A 20,480-nucleotide genomic window follows, 5' to 3' on the forward strand; every position below is an offset into this window, starting at 1 on the left:
CAGTTGCTGGATAATCACCTACATCCATTTATGCCTGCCAACCACCTCAATGGATGTGGAATGTGCTTGTAGGATAGCTATTCCCTTCCATGTCCTAGTTGGCAACTGCCTGGTTCAAAGTGCATCATCCAGTGTACTACTCTGTTTTGTATTTGCCGTGTGCCTAGATGTGCTCATATCTGCGATAATACAGAGTAAGAAGTAAGTACACACACACAATACAACACTGGTGACCCATTCCCAAACATAGGCAGATACAGGGGTGGGGCATAGGAGCAATGACGCCCACCCCCATTTCCAAAAAAATCATGTTATTAGCATAGGTGGGAAGGTGGAGGTGAAAGATCTCTCTCCTGTCCAATATTGATCCCCCTCCTCGTTCAAAGAGCTAGTATCCACTTACGTTCCCAAATGATAAACTTCTCTAGCTGATGAACAGTGACTTTGACAAGTTATACCACCGGCACATTTCCACACACTGGTTTTATCCAGTCATTATTAATGCTAAGTGTGATATCATCAGGATTTGGTTTTTGATGAAAAAACTGGTTTAAACCATCAAAAATTTGAGTGAATTATTTTGGATAATGTTTGAACATAATTGGTATATAACATGATGAAAAACTTGCTATTTTTGCATATTACAATGTTTCATTTTTAAACATCAATTTGTTACAATAATTAAAACAAAATACTGTAAAACCTGTACAAAACGGAACATCAACAGACTGAAATAATATACCATTTTAGACAGATTATCCATTTTATAAAGGTGCATATCAAAGTACTGATCATTGAATAGACTATATTTTGATTTCCTTTAAGACAGGTTTCCATCTCATATGGTTTTCGTCTTAGACAGGTTTCACTGTATTAATTATAATTTGCAATTTCGAATTATTTGACATAAAAAGAGCCTAGAACGCATGAATTATAATTTTGTGGTTCATTTTATCCAAACTACTCATTGCTTGTGTTCAATTTGCTAAGCAAAATAGAGCTGCTTATTCAAAATATGTATGATAGGGGATAAGGATTAGGTTTTTGACCTCAGAAACGAACTCAGTATTGAAACTCAAAAAGGCATTGTTAATATTATCAAATTGGTTTTTTTAACCTGATAGATATGTTAAATAACAAAACACTTACTTTTATGCAGATTAAAGTATTTTATATTTTGAATTATGATTACCATAGACTCTCAGTAATCCAGCACATATCAGACCAGGGGTATTCCAGATTACTGAAAACGCCAGATTACTGGAAGGTCTTCCAAAAACAATGCATTCAAATTATTTAAATTACTATACATTAGGTTTTTATTAACAAAACACATATAAAGCCAAAAAATGAACTGAACTTTAAATATGAAGTTAGACTATTATGTATTTTATAAATTTACTGAAATGACTTTGCATGATAAATTTGTGCATTTCTTTTTGTAACAAAAGAAAATTCAATATTACCTAGTTTTTTCCAGTACCCATCCCATTTGAGTAAAAAAACTGGGGATGCAGGGAGGGGCATATTACTTGGCAAGGTCAAACCAGTGCCATTTTAAGAGCATCATGGGCTCTTGGCAAAATAGATTTTTCTGAGGTCCCTTACCTGACTATAAATGCTTTATTACCAATTTACATGTTTAATCTCAAAAATCTTAAGCTGTGCCCGGGTGAACCCATGTGTTAAGACAGCACTGGATCAACCAACTTCCCACCTTTCTCAAGCTTTTTATTATAATCTAATTTTTTTGAATGAGAGTTAATGTTTTAACCGCAATGACGTTACACACACAAGAGAAACAACAGAGATGCAGACAAGACACTATCACAGATGAAGGAGACTGAGAATCAAAGCCAAGTAAAGACTGAACTAATGTGATTGGTGGGATACAATACAGAATATTGTTCAGTATTGTTTTTCTCTAAGCAACAGACTCATGCAGAGACATGTGGGGTCATTTTCCGTTTCTCCACATCTTCAAGGAGCAAACAACACTCACAGATAACATCTTTATGGGGGGGGGGGGCATATAGTATACAGTCGCTTCAAACATTTGCACACATGCACAGCTTATACTGTTTTCTTCCCATTTGTCTTCCTCTTTCTCTTTATGTTTTTTTTCATCTTGTCCATGTGTTTGTGGAACATGTTTATAAGCATATATTTTTCCTGAAAGTGGTCTAGCAAGAGAACAAAAGAACTGACAAGAAAACGCCAAGTTAATGTGAGGCCAGGTTATTGAGAGTCTATGTACTAAGAAAAATACCTATTTTGTTATTTTAAATTTTCTGATCTGCCCAAAATTTTATTCCATGCAAAAATTCTTACACAACATTTGCTAATACACTAACTAAACTCATTTATTCTCACCTAAAAAGTTCTTAGCTCAGATTGTATAAATCCAGAGTTTTAAAGAGTATTTTCAATCAAAGCAGAGCTGGCAGGACTTGATACCCAAAGCATTGTTTTCCACACATTTAAATACAGCTTCATTTGGAAAACCGTTACATTAGTATAAATGCTAGTAAATATACCAAATCATAGTCAAACTTTGTTATTCTTACTTTTGCACTAAGAATAAGTTACAGGAGTTTCTTAAGCATCATATACAAGCCAGCACTGCCAAATTAAATTATATTTTAGTCCTACAATTTAGTATTTGGATTACTAGATATATTCTAATGTTCTAATATGCACAATAAGTGTATTGTTTTAAGTATCAGTGGTTATCTAGATAATTTAATAACAGAAATCAGACTTACATATATGGTACAAAAGAACTTTTTAAACACCTATGTCAGAAAAATAGTACAACAGATGTTTATATCTATACACACATATAAGCAGTTAAATTTTTGAAGGTGAAGAATCATCTTGAATTGAAGAATATCAAATCATTCCATAGTTTTCCTTCAGCATTTATGCTATGCTTTATTCAAGTTGTATATTTTATTTAAATAAGAAACAAACATATATATGTATACCACATCATCTACATTCTACTAGATATGTTATTAAGATAGTATTCTGAATGCATTGGAATTTCAGTGTGACAGAGGTAGGAATTCTACATCCTGAAACCCAGCTCATAGGCTGCATTTTTTGGGAGTCACCAGACAAAAGCTTTTTATGGATTTTCAATAATAAATTTATAATGTGAACAGCTAGGATCTTAATCAGATACTAAATGCTGAGGTCCTTTAGTTTATGGGTTTTTTAGGCCATATCATCATTTTTGTCGCATCATTGTTATTTTCTGTACATAAGGGCTAATTAGACTAGGACCTACAATTTATTACAGATTCCGAATGGTAGTATTCATCATTTCACTTTTTTTATACTCACTGAGCGATTGGTGTGTTAACCCCTCTGTGTAGTACTCCCTGTGGTAGTAATCTTTTTCTGTGGTCATGTTGTTGCCATTTCTGTTGTACCTCAGCATCAGGAAAGTTTCTAAGAAGGAATCAAGTATCAAACTTGCTACACCTCCAAATATCTTTTGATACTTCAGGCAAGTATCTTATCAACCTAGGTTACCACATTCTTTTGTTTAGTGCTTCCTAATATCAAAATGAGACCATGGATGTTTTATCATGAGTTTATATGACAATACTGTAATCATCACATTTTTATTCTTCTGTGGTTTTAATGAATTCCATCTTACACAAGCAAATGATGGACTTTTTCATTTTTAAAACAAGTTTGACTATATATATGAAAAACTAAAAGTCATTCTAAAAAAAGAATAAAGTTTTTTATGATCCTAATATCCAATATAAATTAAATTTAGCAGTTTTAATTTATTTCATAAATTTTGTATTACAAATAAGCTTTTTTTGCGTATCATGTTTTTTGAACTATAACACATGTAAACATATATATTTCTTATTCTTGTAGATAGACCTGGGGCTCCTACTGGACCTCTAGAGATCTCAAATATACATGCTGAAGGTTGCAAATTAAAGTGGAAACCTCCTGAAGAAGATGGAGGGGTTCCTGTTGAACATTATGCTATTGAGCGCATGGATACTGCAACTGGTAAATGGGTCCCAGTGGGACGCTCACGCGGACCTGAGTCGGAAATCAACAATTTGGAGCCTGGTATGCATTATTTTGGCTTCAGATTAGCCATATCATAAATGTGTGTACTTGAAAGAGTGCTTCTATTTTCATCATATGTGTCATACTTTTGTTAAAAATATTTGGCATTGAAACCTATTTCTTAGAGCAAGTTTGTCATTATGTAATTTAGTTATAAGTAACAATACATGCTGTTTGTAAGTTTCAGACACTTAAAAAATATATGATTTTTTATAATTCTTGTCATTCATGTACAGAAAAATTAATTTTACATTGCATTTACTGTATTGAATGTTCACAAAATACAGCCACCCCCTGACTTACCAACATGTTTCATTCTAAACATCAGTCTGTAAGTTGAATCATTTTAGTCAAAATTGCACTGACCAAAAAATTTCTAATTTAGGAACAAATTAATTTGGCAATAATTAGATCTAAGATAATAAAAAGACAGTGATTCTAAAAACTCTTGATAATGACAAAACAAATATCAGAAAAATTAGGAGATGAGTAACAAGACAACATTGAAAATCAACAAGAACATTCATTGTTAACTTCAGTCATTGGTTAAGACTTATTTATTATACAGTCAGACAGGGTACAATGCATGTATACTCAACTCATGACCCATGCCCACAAAGCCAAATCTAGTATCAGACCTTAATGAATATTTGTTAATGAAAAATATGAATAAATCCAACTGTCGACAGATCTGTAGGTTAAAATCCAACTCACATGTAAAGGGATGGGTTATTACTTGACATAAGGGAAATTGTAATGAGATCATCTTGACCTAAAATAACCTTTGGGGCCGTTAAAGTATTACATAAGCAAATTTTTAGTCATTTTTGACCCCTCCCCCCATCAGCAAAAGTCAGCAAAACTCTAACCCCCCCCCCTTGTCAGCAAAATTTCGTCATCACTGCCTACCTCCTAAGGCATATTAGTGGGATCAGAAACGTATGGAGGAGGGGGGGGGGCATAGGGGGCGCCTTCCCCCCTGATGAAAAAAAAAAATTTTTAATGCAAAAAATATATTTTAAAAAAATTAAAATTTCGAAAGAAAATACCTTTATATGTTATTATAATCAATTTCTGTTAATTTCAATGCTATTTGAAGGGTAAGAACTCAAAATTTCTATTTAAAAAATTCATTTCGACCCACCCTTTAAGCCATATATGGTAAAGGGTGGAGCCCTTGACCTGTGGACCAAATGTGGCATTGAAGGTTATCTGATGTGGCTTGCCCACCTCAAACCTAATTTTGTAAAAATGAACTAAGTGGCACATTTTCAGATCACTAAAGTAGGGCTCAAAGATCACTTTCACATTCAAAAATCACCTAAGTAACCCGCGACACAGTTGCATAACACTTAAACGATCCATTGCACATTTAGAGATTCCTTGAGTGACATGTGGCACAGTTTTACAACAATTAAGCAGCCCCCAGTGCAATTCTACATCAATTAAGTTACTCACAGAACATTCCCAGATTACTTAAGTGATACGTGGCATAATTACAGATCACTTGAGTGATGTGTGGCACAGTTCCAAAGCACTTAAAGGATCTGTGTAACATTTAGAGATCATTAAAGTGGCTCTGTAGGGGACTTATCAATAGGGAGAATGTTAGTTCAGGTGCCCAATAACTCTTGAAAGTTTTTTCCATTTTTTGCGCACCGAATAAGATGCCATTAAGAATATTTCATATCTTCATAAAGGGTGGTTGATGATGTAAGCATCATCCAAACCCACCTCCCCCTTGTCATCAAAAGTCAGCAAATCTGAAACCCCCTCCCCCATCGATGCTGATGTAATAGTTGAATGACCCCTTTCCTACTTTCTGATATCCATACAGATACCAGCTTTCTCCATTTTAGACTTATTTATGTTGCTCTCTTCCATCTATCATTAATATTTTTAAGTATAAAAGTGAATATAATTTTTATTGATAAAATAGTAGGTGGGGCTGCTTAAGCAGGGGTGCAAGGGGTAGAAGCCTAATCTTCAGTTCGACACCTAAATCTTTTATAATTTCTATAATTTCCAATGATAAAAAGCCCCATAACATCACTCATATTCATACTTTGACAATGAAGATGATGTTGAGATAACTTGAGGGATTAAACAGGATCTGGGTCCAGAAATGAATTATTGTTTTACTGCCTGTAGTCTGCTTAAATTTTGACACACTCTTCCCATTGTAGTTTAAGCCTCTTGAACACCTGTTTTCTGACTTTGTCACTTGGTCGTTCTTGCAAACATGCCTAGAATATAACACCAGAGAGAAGAATGTATGTATTTGGGGGGGGCTGAGTGCATTCAAAAATAATTACACAGAACAAGTGTGCATTTTGGTACTCCTACCAGCTAATTTTTCACAGGTGATGAAATAAAGATAAATGAAAAATTTGACTCCTCACTTTGCCATAGCCTAGAGCACCACAACCACTTGTACTCTTCTTGAAGAAGGTATTTTAAATGTCTTCTAAAAAAATTAATTCATTAACTTCATTAGCTTCAAACTTCTGAAAAAGGAAAAAAATGAGAAATTAATTGGCCAGATGACTGGTTAAAATCATCTAACAGTATCAGTTTTGGAAACCTTTTGAATACGTTTTCAGCCAAGGCTTGCTTTTATGAACTCAAACAGCCACCAGCAATTACCATATATAGTCATGTATAAGTCCACATCGTCGTCCTTCCGCACTTGCAGATTACTGAAACCACAACGCTGATCAAGTTTTTTCCCTCAAAAGCTGACCAGTATATAAGTTACTCTCCCCAATTTTTGAATGAAAAACTTGACTTATATATGAGTATACAGTAGTTTGTAAGATCATAATTTCATAAATGAGACGAACATTCAAAAAAATAGGGAGGGGCCAGAGAAGTAGTTCATAAGAAAATGTTGGTTTGTAAATTAAAGATTTGTAAAATCAAGTGCCAACTTTATACACATTGTGTATGAATTATTAATAATTTCTCTATTCAAGGATATAAATTAAAAATGAAGTACACAGTAGAAATTGAAAAATACAGTAGACTCAATAATCTGGCCTTTTTTAGGCAGGTTCTCTTTGATCAATAGAAAAGAAAAACATGTCACTGCATGTCTGTGCATAGAAGTATATATTTATATTATTTAGATGGGCTTTTTAGTTAACTTCCAGTAATCAGCAATTTCAGTAATTCAGCACACCTTGGTCTGATATGTGCTGTATTAGGCAAAGTCTGCTGTAATACTTTTTCATTCACAAAATTAATTTTTTTCATATCATTTTTAGTGCTTGTTATTATTTAAATATTGATGTGATACTAATGTAGATTTTTTTCAAGAAAAACATATCTAAAGTATTATTAAATTCTATTTAGGTCATGAGTATAAATTCCGAGTGCGAGCTGTAAATGCTGAGGGAGAATCAGAACCATTAGATGCTTCAGAACCAGTGATAGCCAAAAATCCTTATGGTAATTCTTTTTATCCATTGTCTCCTACCAAAGTGTAAGAATGACTTCAATAATGTAAATTTCAATATACTTATTTAATTAACACTGTGAATATTATCTGCAGCATTTTATTTTTAGAGGTTGGAAATGGGATGAATATTTCTTAAAAAAATGATTTTGTGATAATTTGTAGATGGAGTATAGATGCGAGTAGTAAAATAGATTTTTTCACAAGTATGTGACCACCAATCCCATTAATTCCACAAGATTTCATTATTGGTAAATAAAATTTGCATAGGAGAATTGAATGCCTCCGTAAATCATACAATGACATTTTTTATCAAAGTATTGAATTTATGAGAACACATGGCATTGCCTTATAAATAAACTTGCTTGTATAATTATTGTGCAGCTGAAAAAATTGTTACAATTGAAATTATAATTTTTTTAAATATGATATTTATGAAACAAAGGTGACGCTAATAAACAACACCCCCTCCCCCATCAAAATGCAGAAATGTGGGTCAAGGTTTTGAACAAAAAATTATAAACACAGTCAAACCTCGTTAATAAGTCACTCTTGAGCACCCAAAAATATGACCTCGTAAGCAGAGTGACTCATTAAATGGAGTAATCCATGGCTGCACTGATTCCTGTCTCCCTATTGATGCATTCACACAGAAAAAAACAAATTTTAGTTATTCAAACAAGTTTGGTCGTGAAAAATAATTACTTGAGTTTTTCTTAATCAATTGATATTTATTTGCTACATTATTTACACATTTAAATAATACAAAATATTACTTTTTCGATTTTTAAAAATTCACAAATTTTTCTGTATGTTTAGGGAAACCAAAGAATTGTCCAGCTTCATTACAATCATTCAGCTAAGATTTGTTTAATCTTTTAACGGCCACTGTTCCCAATTGGGAACATCAGTTTTATTAATTGAAAAAATATTTTTCTTGTGTGAAAGCACTTGATTTGTTTTTCTGGAATAATGAATTTTATTTTTTTTGTTTTTTTTATTTTAATGTTATTTCTACAGACATAGAGTAAAAAAAAAATCAAGTGAATAAAACATCCAGGGATATTTTTTTTTTTTATGGAATTTTATAGTTGATATCTCTAAATTAAAGGATCAAAAGGGAAAATAATAGAAAAAAAAATAAAATAAATTCAAATCTTAATTCGGCCGGTAAAAGGTTAAAACATCAAAATGCTGATAGAAATATTGAGCTTCTTAAACTAAAATTTTTTTTTCTCTAAAAAAAAATGGTAAATTTCTGCCATGGACATTTCTTAGCTAAATGCAACTTGCCAAGAAAAAAAAGTGCCAGCTGAACCATTCCCAAATAAGAAATAGCCCAATGTTGGAAGAATCTGTCAACAAGCCTGCAGTGACAGATGGATGGGGGGGGGGGGAGAAGAAGGTTTGGAGGCGTCAGTGACTTCTCCTTGAATTGCTAGGTAGATCTTTGATGTGATAAGAGTGAATGTTGGACTCATCGTGTATACTGTACAAAGAGTTTTTGATTTGAATGGTAATTTTCCAAAAAGTGCTTTCACATAAAGTGACTTATTAAGCAGAGTGGGATGGGATGCATTTATCAGGAGTTTACTAACACTAGAACCCCCCCCCCCCCCCGTAAAGGATAATTGGGATATCTAAAAAATGGCCTGGTAAGTGGAGTGACGCATTACCCGGATGACGCACTAACAAGGTTTGACTGTATATATTTCATTTTTTATGCTAAATTATCTCTCTCAGAGACAAAGAAGAATATTTCCCTTTAAAATTAGCCATACATTAGCTCATCTAGCTGTACAATAATACTTTAATTAAAAAAACTACTTAATTAAAAAATAACATCTGTTTGGAATACATTCATCAGGGTGTCTACCAACACAGGAAAGTCACAAAATTTGAGTGAGGTGACAGATTTTTTTGATTCTCCAGAGATTTTTTTTTTTTGATTTTTTTCCCTAAAATCTAGGGTTTCGAGAAACTGTGGCATTCAATATTTCTTTCTTCTCTCTCATGTTCTATTCATTATTTTTTTGCCCCGGAGGGATGGATGGGTAAGTAGCAAAAGAAATGAACGATGCCAATATGTAGTCACCCTACATTGGGGGCGGACATTATATGGGTGGGGCAAAAAAGCTATTTAGACTGGATGAACAAAAAAGAACTTTTCTTTCTTTGCTTGTCTGGACCTTTCAACATCTGTAATATTCCCCCTAAAGCAGTGTTCTCAGGGTCACACGATCATTCATAGAGGAGGAGAGGGGATAATAGACCATGGCAGTAGGAACCAACAATATTGGTTTTCCGTAGAAAGGACATGATCTTCCCCCACATCGTGGAGCATGGCTATTAGAACTTTGGCTGGTTTGCAAGCCAGAGTTTTCACTGGGGGGGGGGGGGGTACCTCTGTAGTAAATTTATAGCAGGAAAAAACAGTGATGGTGATTGTCCCTGGCCTTAGACTGCAGCCCTGTCAGCCCCATCTTTGTGAAAGGGTACCAATTCCCCCCCCCCCTGCGAAAGAATTTTTTTTAAAATTATCATCCATTTTTTATTTTGATCGCGTCGATCTTTACCAACTAACTATAGCGAACGACCAACTCTGGTCTAAAACCAAATCATACAGTATACGCGTACTACAGAACGAGAGAGTTCAAGAGAAGACCGACATCAGTCTCGTTTGCCATTAATTGTGTTGCGACATAACTTTCAGGCCGAATTTAAAGGAGTACCACAGTGCTTCCAAAAGTGTGCGTCGGGGCTACTAGGAGCATTAAAATATGGATTAGTGGGCACAAAACCTATACTTATTTTACCACTTTAAGTGGTTCTTTTATATGGTGAAAAAAAATTATTTTACCGTTTTAAGTGGTTCTTTTATATGGTGAAAAAACTGCCAAACTTCTTAGGAAGCCACCGATGAACCATGAATTATGCAAGAGAGGCAGCTGACGAAAGAGAACCATTGGAATATGGTAACAAGCTTGCGATCCAGACCAGAGGTCTTTAACCTTTTTTTCCAGTCGCAAGCACTGCCTGTACCCATCATCAAAAGAAGAGCACTCTTATGTCATGTTTGATGTACAAATGCATGAAATCCGGATGATTTTAGTAATTGAATTCATTTTGCACAAGGTGTTTAAATGAAACTCTGATCAAGTGTTCGCGAGCACCAAATCGGACACAAGCATTGAGCGCTCTGGGTGCTTTGGGGAGCAACGGATTGAAGATGCTTGATCTAGACGGACACCTAAGCATGACGATAGAGCAAATAACGAGCGTCTAATATTGGACTTCGAAAAATGTAAATAGGAAAAGGAATATGTGAAATCTGTCCTTCAAAAGGGCTCTTAGTTGGTCTATTGCAGTGTTCCTCAACCGCCGGCCCCTGGCATCCGCCAAACTGCGAATGAGTGGTTTATTGCTACAATTTTACTGATTTATTTCCCATTAATCTTTTGTATGCCCCGGCCTTCCAATCAAGAAAAAGAAATCAACCATGCTGCAGGATTCCAAAGGTTGAGAAACACTGGTTTAGTGGCCCCACATCTTGCAGTAGGGCCCCCACGCTGAGAACTTTGGCGGGCTCAGGCCAAATTTTTAACCGGCCCCATGTAGTGAATTTATAGTGTGAAATAACAAAAATGAGAATCCTCTCATTTAGAGTCCCCGGGCTGGGGATCAGCCCTCTACTGTGCTTCCCTCTGAATTGGAAAATTGGCTGGACTATGTTTGTACCTCTTAAACGATGGTTTCAGCTCTCGTATACAAGAAACGTTTCATCTAATTTTTTATTTTACCTGCACCAATACGTTTTGCCTGCGCGAGTTAATGCAATCAGTAAAGAAATGGGCTCATCAGTGCACATTCTATTAAGACAGCGTTTTCTTCTGATGCACATCCCTGTCTGGCGATGTGTGTTGATTTCGACGGCAAACTGCCGATTTTTAAACCGACTGACCAAACTGCTCAATGTATTGCACCTTGATCCATTAAACGTTGTTCGGCTCTTATGCTCTGTTTTGAGCCCACTATTGCTATTCATCACAGAGCAATAAGTTCAGTAGTTTTCATGCGCAGGATGCGTTTTCAACGAGTGCGGGTGCGCCCACGGAGGTTGCTTTGGAAAGTTTTGTCGCAGGTGGCGAAGAAACTCAGATACGACAAAAACATTGGTGAGGGGTGGAGGTCTAGGGTTGCCAGGCGTCCATATATATACACGACTCACAAGGGTGTATGCAGGAATGGATTGCATTGAATATTCATGATAACCTGAGTGCTTAGGTGATTTCGCAAAGTTCATTCAAGCCATGGGTGGGGATACGGGGAGCAATGAAGATGATCACCCCCTGATTTAAAAAAATATTGGCGTCGACAGAAGTGCAAAAGGTGGGCATTAGCCCTATCCCCCACCTTGTTAGAGAAACAACCTGTATACACTTATGCTTTTGCGGGCGAGGGGGAAGGCTTATGTGGCGTGAGCCCTTAGGACAGTGCCGTCTTAACGCACCGGGCATGGCCCGGGGGCTTCCAGAGAAAAGGGGCCTCACAAAAAGGAAATGTGGTTGGAATTTCCGAGAATTCACCACGTAGGGCCTCAGAAAGATCATTTGGCCCGGGGGCCCATGATGCTCTTAAGACGACCCTGCCTTAAGGTCCAGTTTCTGTGGGGCATTGTATTTAAATCAACTTTAAATTTATAAAAGTTTTGAAAAATTTTAAACAAAATTCAGGTGTTTTTTTGTTAATTTACTTGTGTTCCTTCTCTTATTAAGACCCTTTATTTTATTAACCCAAACCCCCCTTGGTGGTCGCTACTCACAATTTGGGAACAATTGATGTAAGAAAACTGTCCAGCATGGCTTATTTTGCCGAATGCAGGGCTCCCACTCGTCTTACTTTTCCTACTTTTTTAACAAAATCCTATCAACGAAATTTGTATAATTGATTTTAATTGAGAAGGGAATCATGAACATAATGCCAAATAATATTAATGCAGTAGATTGCAATTAATGATTTTGCCAAAGCAGAAATTCTATTGTTTTTAAGGTTATTTGGGGGGTAGGATGTATGTGGACCATTTGGTGGTTTGGTAATTTTTCATTTGATTAGTTTGAGGGTTCTATAAATAGAGTAGTCAATAAAACTTCTGTCATTGTTTAAAATTATGGTGCACATTTTGTGTATAGCTGAAACAACAGTTTGCATTACAAAGCAGTTGGGTACATAGACCTATTCTAGGTTTTGTGACTTTGATGATACCTAATAGCATTCAATTTTCTTCTGTATTTTTAGGGCATTCAGAGGCACAAACAATATTTACAATGCTCAAGTAAAGAGCTAGAAATGAAAGTGCTTCATTTGTCAAAAACGATTACACTGGCATTGGTCACTAAAATTGAAACAAATTCTTTTTAAAAAGGGATGGACAATGCAGTAAAACCATTTGGTCCACCTTGAATTATTTATATTGTACCTTGTAATTTGCTTTCCAAAAAGCATTTTGCTTTTGGAAATGGTATCGAAAGAGCATCATTCTTTAAAAACTTACATATCTTCTCATAATTTGCCATGTGTATTGTCAAAGAGAGTCGACAGACTGGACTGTGGAAGACTCCCAAAAAAAAAAAAGAATGTAATATATATATTGTGAGGAGAGCAGAAAAAAATTATCTGTGGTTGCTAAGAGCCTATTTTGGCCAAAAATTTTTTTTGTCACCAAGACAATTCTGTCATTTTGCTTCAGTTTGAGTCAATCTTACAGGCTACTGATAGTGTGCTATGAAAAAAAAAAGAATTTAAAATTTTTCAAAAAAAAAATAATTATAGGGATTTTTTTATTATATCATAATTATGTTGTCTAAGGGGGGTACCCCCTCCCTCCTACTTTTTATAATTTTTAGAATGGGAGCCCTGCGAATGAGAAAAGGTCACAGAAGTCACCAAAAAGTCACCAAATTTTGCTTTTGGTATTTGGTAGACACCCTGTTCATTTATTTTCAACTGTATATGTTACTTTTAGTATTCTTGATGCTTTATATCAAAAAGGTTATTCAATACAAGAATTCATTCAAAATATCAGCAGTGCAATTAGACACCATCACTTCACAACAATAACAACTGGAGCGATGTTTGAGGTCTAATCCAGATACTTCCCAGAGACTTATAGAGTCAATGGCTTGATGCATAATATCCTTGATCAAAGCCAAAGATGGTGACAGTACAGTTTTTATTATGATATCAACCCATGTTTTCTCATATTTTCTAAGCAAATACACACATACTTTTGTGTATAAATATACTCTTTTTGTGACTGTAATGTCAAGATTTAAATATTCTAAGTTTACATACATATATACATAACCACAGAAGGCCTAAACACTTATTTGTAGAAGCTGATGACCATTTTCATGAAAATATTCATGTGATAATCTGCTTTCATTTGGATATTCTAATTGTTATTAACAGGTTTCAGGCTGTTCTAATTTTGTAAACAAATGTGAATGTGTCTGGATCACTATTGATGTGGACTTTTATTCGTTGTGGCACACTTCATCCCCGAGGCAAAGCAGGAAAGCCTAAACATAAGTGAGGGGGGGAAGAGGGGGACATACTCTCCAGAAATACCCTTTATTGGCTCCTATAGGCTCTCTATCAATTTATTTGCAAAAAAGACCCCACAAAATGAAGTGCTAGATGTAGGAGGGGGGGGGGGTGTCTAATACCAGAAAAGTGGAATCAAATGAGTTGTTAAGAAATATTACAAAAGTGAAATGGGATAAATGTAAGTTTTTCACTAGCTTGTATTAATCTGACAAATTATGGCTATTCAAGATTGATCATATTTTATTGAAACTAAAGCAGGACATAGAGTCAATTATTGCTAATCAGTGTTCATTAAAAATTCAAATTGCCTCCCATTGCCACAACTGAAATCAAACTTATACCTAACAAAAAGGTATCTGATTTGTTACAAAAGACTGCTCATATACATAGATATTTCCAAGGGTGTAATCACATTCATAGCCTCTCCTTATTCAGCATTGCATTGTGTGATGTTAAACTTTTTCAAAACTGCTAGCATTTTGCTTATTTCACATGATTGATCTCCAAAAAGTATGAATCCCACCATTATACATAAAAATTTTGTCACTTTAAATAATTCATCCCATTCCTAGATGAGAAATCTACAGCATTAAAACACCTACCCTATGTTTTCTCGTTCCCTATGTTTTCTGGAGCAAAGATTGAAAGATTGGTTTTATCAGATTACATTAAAGAGTGTGGAATAGAGGAACTTCTCTAAAAACTCAAAGAAAAGAAAAGAAGTTTGGGATTTTCGTTTGCATTCATTGCTTAATGGCTTCCTAGGTAATCACAAGACCAAAAATCATCTTGAGATTGTAGAAAAACAAAAATCGATACAAAACTAGAATACCGAATGTCGTCTCACCTCCATGTCTCATCCTCCGCTCATCTTGACGTATTCAAAGAAAGCATGGATGTTTACTCAGAAGAGCACCACCATCAAGAAAATCCTTAATTTAGAGCATCTATATCAAAAATATAATTAAGATTACTATTGGGGGCTAAAATGTGAAAATAAAGTGTGTATGACAATAAAGATGGAAAAGTCCCATAATTTTTTTTTAGAATTTTAACTCTAATTTTATTTCATGAATAATTTTATTTTATGAATAATCATCATTTTTATTATAATTCAGGCTAAGCAAATATAAAAATATCAACTTCTACCAAGAAACAAAGAAAAAGTTTTTCTTGGTTACATAATATATAGAGGGTGCTGTTATACAATATTTGCACTTGTATACGTAGCATCCAAATATAAATGTGCATTATACAGTGGAATCTGTATGAAAAGGAACTTCAAAAGACTAAAATAATGCTTCGTTTTCAACAGATTTCCATTTTATAACAATGCAAAGCAGGACACTAGGCTTATAAATGCTATAATGTTAAGTATGTTATCTATAGGAACTATATACAGGGTGGATTCAGCCAAGCATGTAAAAACTAGTGGGAGGAAGGGATTGGTAGCACTAAGACAAAGCAGAATCATGCAGCTCTACTGAGTTGGAAACCCAATTTTCATATTGTAGATAGTGTGCTACAGGTGTCCCTTGCTTTATGCAATTTTGCTAGCGTGATTTTGAAAAGTGTATTCAAAAATTGCAATGCACAAAATTTGGTCTGTGCTTTGATTTAATCCCAAAAATGAGCTTGAAAATTAGAGATATACCAAAATCCATTGGATTTGTTGATGTAGATGAGACAAATATGAAGACAACGCTCAAATTCATCTAACCAGATCTCACTAATGAGTTGTTTTTGGTTACACAGCGACAATGCCATCAGAATTTTAATTGAAGGAAAAGATCCTAATTAATCTAGAATTGGTATATTTGCAGGAGATATTCAGAATTCTCTAACTTTGCTTCTAAAGTTTTCATAAAGCAATGAAGAATGCTGCTTGTCAGCTGAATATTAATTGCTTTCATTTGAAAGTTATCAGCCTATCATATCAGGCTCTTCAGGAGAGAAAATATTCATGCTCACTAGAATCGATATGAAGTAGTGAAGACAAGTAAAAAGCATGAATTAAATTTATTCATATGTCCTAAATTGAAGATATTTATTTTTAAGTTTGTATTATTAATTCATTCAAAAAAAATTATTTTGCTGCTGGAAGTTGGGTTTATTTTCTTCTTACCCTTCTGAAGAAAACTCTATCCTTATTTTATGCATGTTAAATTTAACTTGTGTTACACAATTTTGTCTTACGTGATTATTTTGTGGAACCAATTAATAAAGCAAGGGATGCCTGTATTTGGCTACAGTACAAACATTGCGAATTGTAGGATGATAACAGGGAAGTGAATGATATGAATTGCTTGAGTAACATCAGGATATAGATTCTAATGTCCTGGTATATATCACTTTACAAATTTAAAAAAAATTCTATTATATTTTTTTCAATATTATGAATTAATTTTATGTTCTAGATCCTCCTGGACAGCCAGGTACTCCAGTAGTAAAAGATTGGGACAAAGATCGTGTTGAACTTACGTGGACTGAACCTTTAAAAGATGGGGGTTCTCCGATAACAGGTTACATCATTGAAAAGAAAGAGAAAAATTCTTCTCTGTGGCTGAAGGCAGCTGAAATTGATGGAAATAAATGTTCAGGAAAAGTTCTAAATTTGGAGACTGGACAAACTCTCCAGTTCCGGATTCGTGCTGTCAATATGGCAGGGCCAGGAGAAGCAAGTGAAGCTACCAAGCCTGTTCTAATTAAGCCTAGAAAGTGTAAGAATTTTAAACTTTTTCAATAATCAAAAATGCAGTGCTATATTCCTCATTTATCACACAAGTTATGCATGCAGTCAAACCTTAATTTAATAATTAATGGTTTCCTCTCGATCCAATGCTAAAGTTATATGGTGCAGATAGAACACCACTGAAATTGATGATGATTGTTCCCTGATTTAATGATAGATTCATATTAATTTCCTCAATTTAACATCATAAATTAGAAATCTTGCTTCCACAAATATGTGTTGGAAATTGGTTTTCTTTCGTTTTCTTTTCTGTATTATTATTTTTAAATATCTTTCTGTTATTTTGTGTATACTAAAAAAGAAAAATATACCTTGAAAATGAAAAGGTAATAAATGGCTTGGTGGTCACAAATTGTGCACTTGTTATCAGCCATCTCTATAAACGCAAAAGCTAGGATTTTCTCTGGATTTCTACCGTAAAATATGGAACTATGGTGAATCATGAAAAACTGTGGAAGTCTGGTTTTTAAGAATCTTCTTTTGTTCAAGGATTTCTTTAAATTCCATTATTGTATCGTATAGAGTCCAAGATGATGTCACGTTAAGACTGTATTTACAAAAAAAAAATATCAAGCCGAGAATAAATATCAAATTAATAACAAATCAATCACCTGACATAAAAAGGCGTAGTTTACACTAAGATAAATTATCATGGCCTAAAGTTCTTTTTGATAAATAAAAGAAAGTTCAAATTTCTCTCACAGATGATGCTGTAAAATGAAAAACTCAACATCTATATATATATATATTTCATATAGTATATATCTGTGTTTATGTGCTCTATACAAATCTACAATTTTATACCAATCTTTGTCAAATTTTGTATGTGTATGAAACAGGTCCCAACTTAAATGATAGGGTAACTTAAAAGTTCCTCAGAGTTGGGCAAAAGCTCAATAGGGTCAAAAATCTGTCCAGCAATGATGACTTTTTGAATGTCTACTTTGGATATCTTGGTTCCTGAACAATGGTGTCACTTCTTTAATGTTCCCAGTATATGAAAAAAACTACCTGGTATTACTGCTGGTTTGATATAGAAAGTCAGGTTTGCAATTTTTTTTCTGAAGTTTAAGAAAATTGATTTGAAATTAAAAAATGTTGCAAGAAATAAATTTCAATCACATATGAGTGCTATATCTGAATATTGGAGTGACAATATGTGTATGACCCATATTTTGCTGAGCACTTTTTTTTTTAAAATTAGCACTTTTGAAAATATTTCTTTTTTTTTAGGTTTATCAAATTTATCTGAAAATTTTTTTAATGTTATCAAGTTGGTATGAATCCATTTGAAGAATTAGATTAATCACTTAAAACTTCCTAGGAAGGTGCACACTCCAGGAGCTGCCCCTGGAGTATTCATAGATTAACAAATGTATCACATACGTGTAATTATAGAATGCTTTTAAGATAAGTGATCACTCAAATCTGATGAAAAATTGCTATGACCATACACAAACTCAGATATTGTTGCAGCTATCACTTCATTAAAAGCAGCTTCATACTAACTTGAACTTCATTCAAAAAGAATATAGAAAAATTTCCTGTAAAATAAAGTTGCAAATTATGTAGTTTTGAAAGTTAATTTTTGTTTCTTTTGGCTAATACAAGAGTGCTGTCTATTTAATAAATTGACATATCCCTGATAATCCCTGACATTCTGATTTTATCCGCTTAATGTACAGGGGCATATCACATATCTTGTAAGTGCATTTGTGATCAATATCCTTTCTTTTGAAGCTTTTCATTGGTGATCTTGTAAACAAAAATTTTTTTTTTTTCCTTTTCCTTTACCTCAGCATATTTCCCCTTCAATACGGTTTGATAAGTATAGAAAAAATATATAGAATATTATACATACATAGAGAAAGGGTGGCTAGAAGAGGGAGAAAAATAAAAAATCTGCTCCTCTCAACTTTTCCTCTTCATTTCCTGTATGTCAACAGTAGTACCACGTTTTGAGATTTATCTCTGCTAGTCCTACTGCACATTGCAGATATCAGAGATTTTGTAAGTTTAAATGATGATTTTCTTTTAACCCCTTAATCATGAATGGGATTTATCATGTGAATGAAAGAAATATATTCGAGTTCTCTCTCCCTTTCTTCAGTACTCTTCATTGGTAACCCTGTACAATAATTTTTTTTTTCTTTCCCTCTACCTCAGCATTATCTTTTTATCTTTTCTTTCTTGCTATGGTTTGATGGTTAAAAAACATACATAGTATAATATACATAGGGACAGGGTAGCTGTGAGTGGGAGAAAGAATAGAAAACCTGTTCTCTTATCTTTTTCCCCTCCATTTCCCATGTGTAAACAATACCAGTTTTTCAGATTTATCCATGCTAGCTCAACTGCATGTCATCAAAATTTGTTACCAAAAGTCTATATATAAAGGGGGTTAAGCCAAGAATTGATATTTTCCTACATTTTCAAATTCAACATGTTCAAGAAAGATAAAAAATTTTAAAGATTCTGAATAACCAAATGTGATAGGAATCAAAAATTTTCTGACCAATTCTGCACTAGTGTTCTAATCCACACAATCCCATATATACTTCTCTTTTTTTTCAGGGAATGTGAGAATCATTTTTGGAGGGGTGGGTAGTTGTACGGCCAAACCTTGCTGAAACTTCACCTCTGTGGAAGGAATAAAATAGACTTCATAAGCTGGGTTGGATTTATATGCTAAAAAAACATTAAAATTTCTTATTGTGGATTATATACCACAGGTACATGGTATATATCATAGATGCATATAGATGTCAAAATTTTTTCTGCAAAAAAAAAGAACGAATAACCTCTTTCATTCATTTCTTAATATTTTATTATTGGTGTATGAAATTTTCACATGCAGATTATATGCCACTGCAGAGTATACAACAATGATATTTTTTCTCAAAGTAGCAAAATCCACATCTGCAGATCATAAGCATCCACAAATTATGCAAAGTAAAATATGGTAGGTTCAGTTTCAGGAGTGTGTGTGTATACTTGTTCATTGGGAATGTACATCTAAGATTAATCATTCCATATATAGGTTATATTTTTAATTTACTAATGTAAGCGTAATATCACTAAGATCAATAATTTTCCATCATTTTCGAATGCTTTTCTCTACATTACCTGCATGTTTAGAAACTTCCTTTGAATCTTAGGTCATGCCTTGGTTTGAACAACAACATTCATTTGTTACTTTACGCAAAATGAGCTATTTCCAAATTTTCTGTGATTTTGATAAATTTTTCTTTCAGTGTAATTATTTCAGTTTTTGATATGGGTAATTTTGAGCTTGAGTAAATTTTTGCTGTATTAAAAACACTTTTTCAAATGCAAAATTTTCTGGGGTTTTCTGTTTTTGTTAAAAGTTCTATCATCAATCATCCTGCTAAAATATTGTTTAAAGATGTTTTTGGTATGCCACATTCTTTTCTTTTTTATTTTGCTGTGGACAAATTCGATTTTTCAAAATCTGTAACTAAGAGATTTTTTTCTGCAAAAGGCAAATTTTTTTCACTTAGCAGACACCTTGTTTTCAAAGAGAAATAGAATTGGCAAATG

At 33.9% G+C, this 20,480-nt stretch overlaps 1 protein-coding gene across 4 annotated transcripts in view; it reads left to right on the forward strand.

Annotated features, from left to right (window-relative positions):
• LOC149065606 (twitchin-like) overlaps nt 1–20,480 on the forward strand; it is an 834,903-nt gene that overhangs the window by 387,642 nt on the left and 426,781 nt on the right. For all 4 annotated transcript variants that reach the window (XM_089253452.1, XM_089253454.1, XM_089253453.1 and 1 more), the window contains 3 exons: nt 3,901–4,104; nt 7,459–7,554; nt 16,585–16,887. In XM_089253452.1, coding sequence (XP_089109578.1) covers nt 3,901–4,104; nt 7,459–7,554; nt 16,585–16,887 — 603 coding nt within the window. The remainder of the gene's footprint in view (nt 1–3,900; nt 4,105–7,458; nt 7,555–16,584; nt 16,888–20,480) is intronic.

Source organism: Pholcus phalangioides, unplaced genomic scaffold (genome assembly GCF_987345545.1).
Source record: "Pholcus phalangioides strain wild (caught in Gottingen) unplaced genomic scaffold, Ppha-v1.0 ptg000039l_1, whole genome shotgun sequence".
Lineage (NCBI taxonomy): Eukaryota > Metazoa > Arthropoda > Arachnida > Araneae > Pholcidae > Pholcus > Pholcus phalangioides.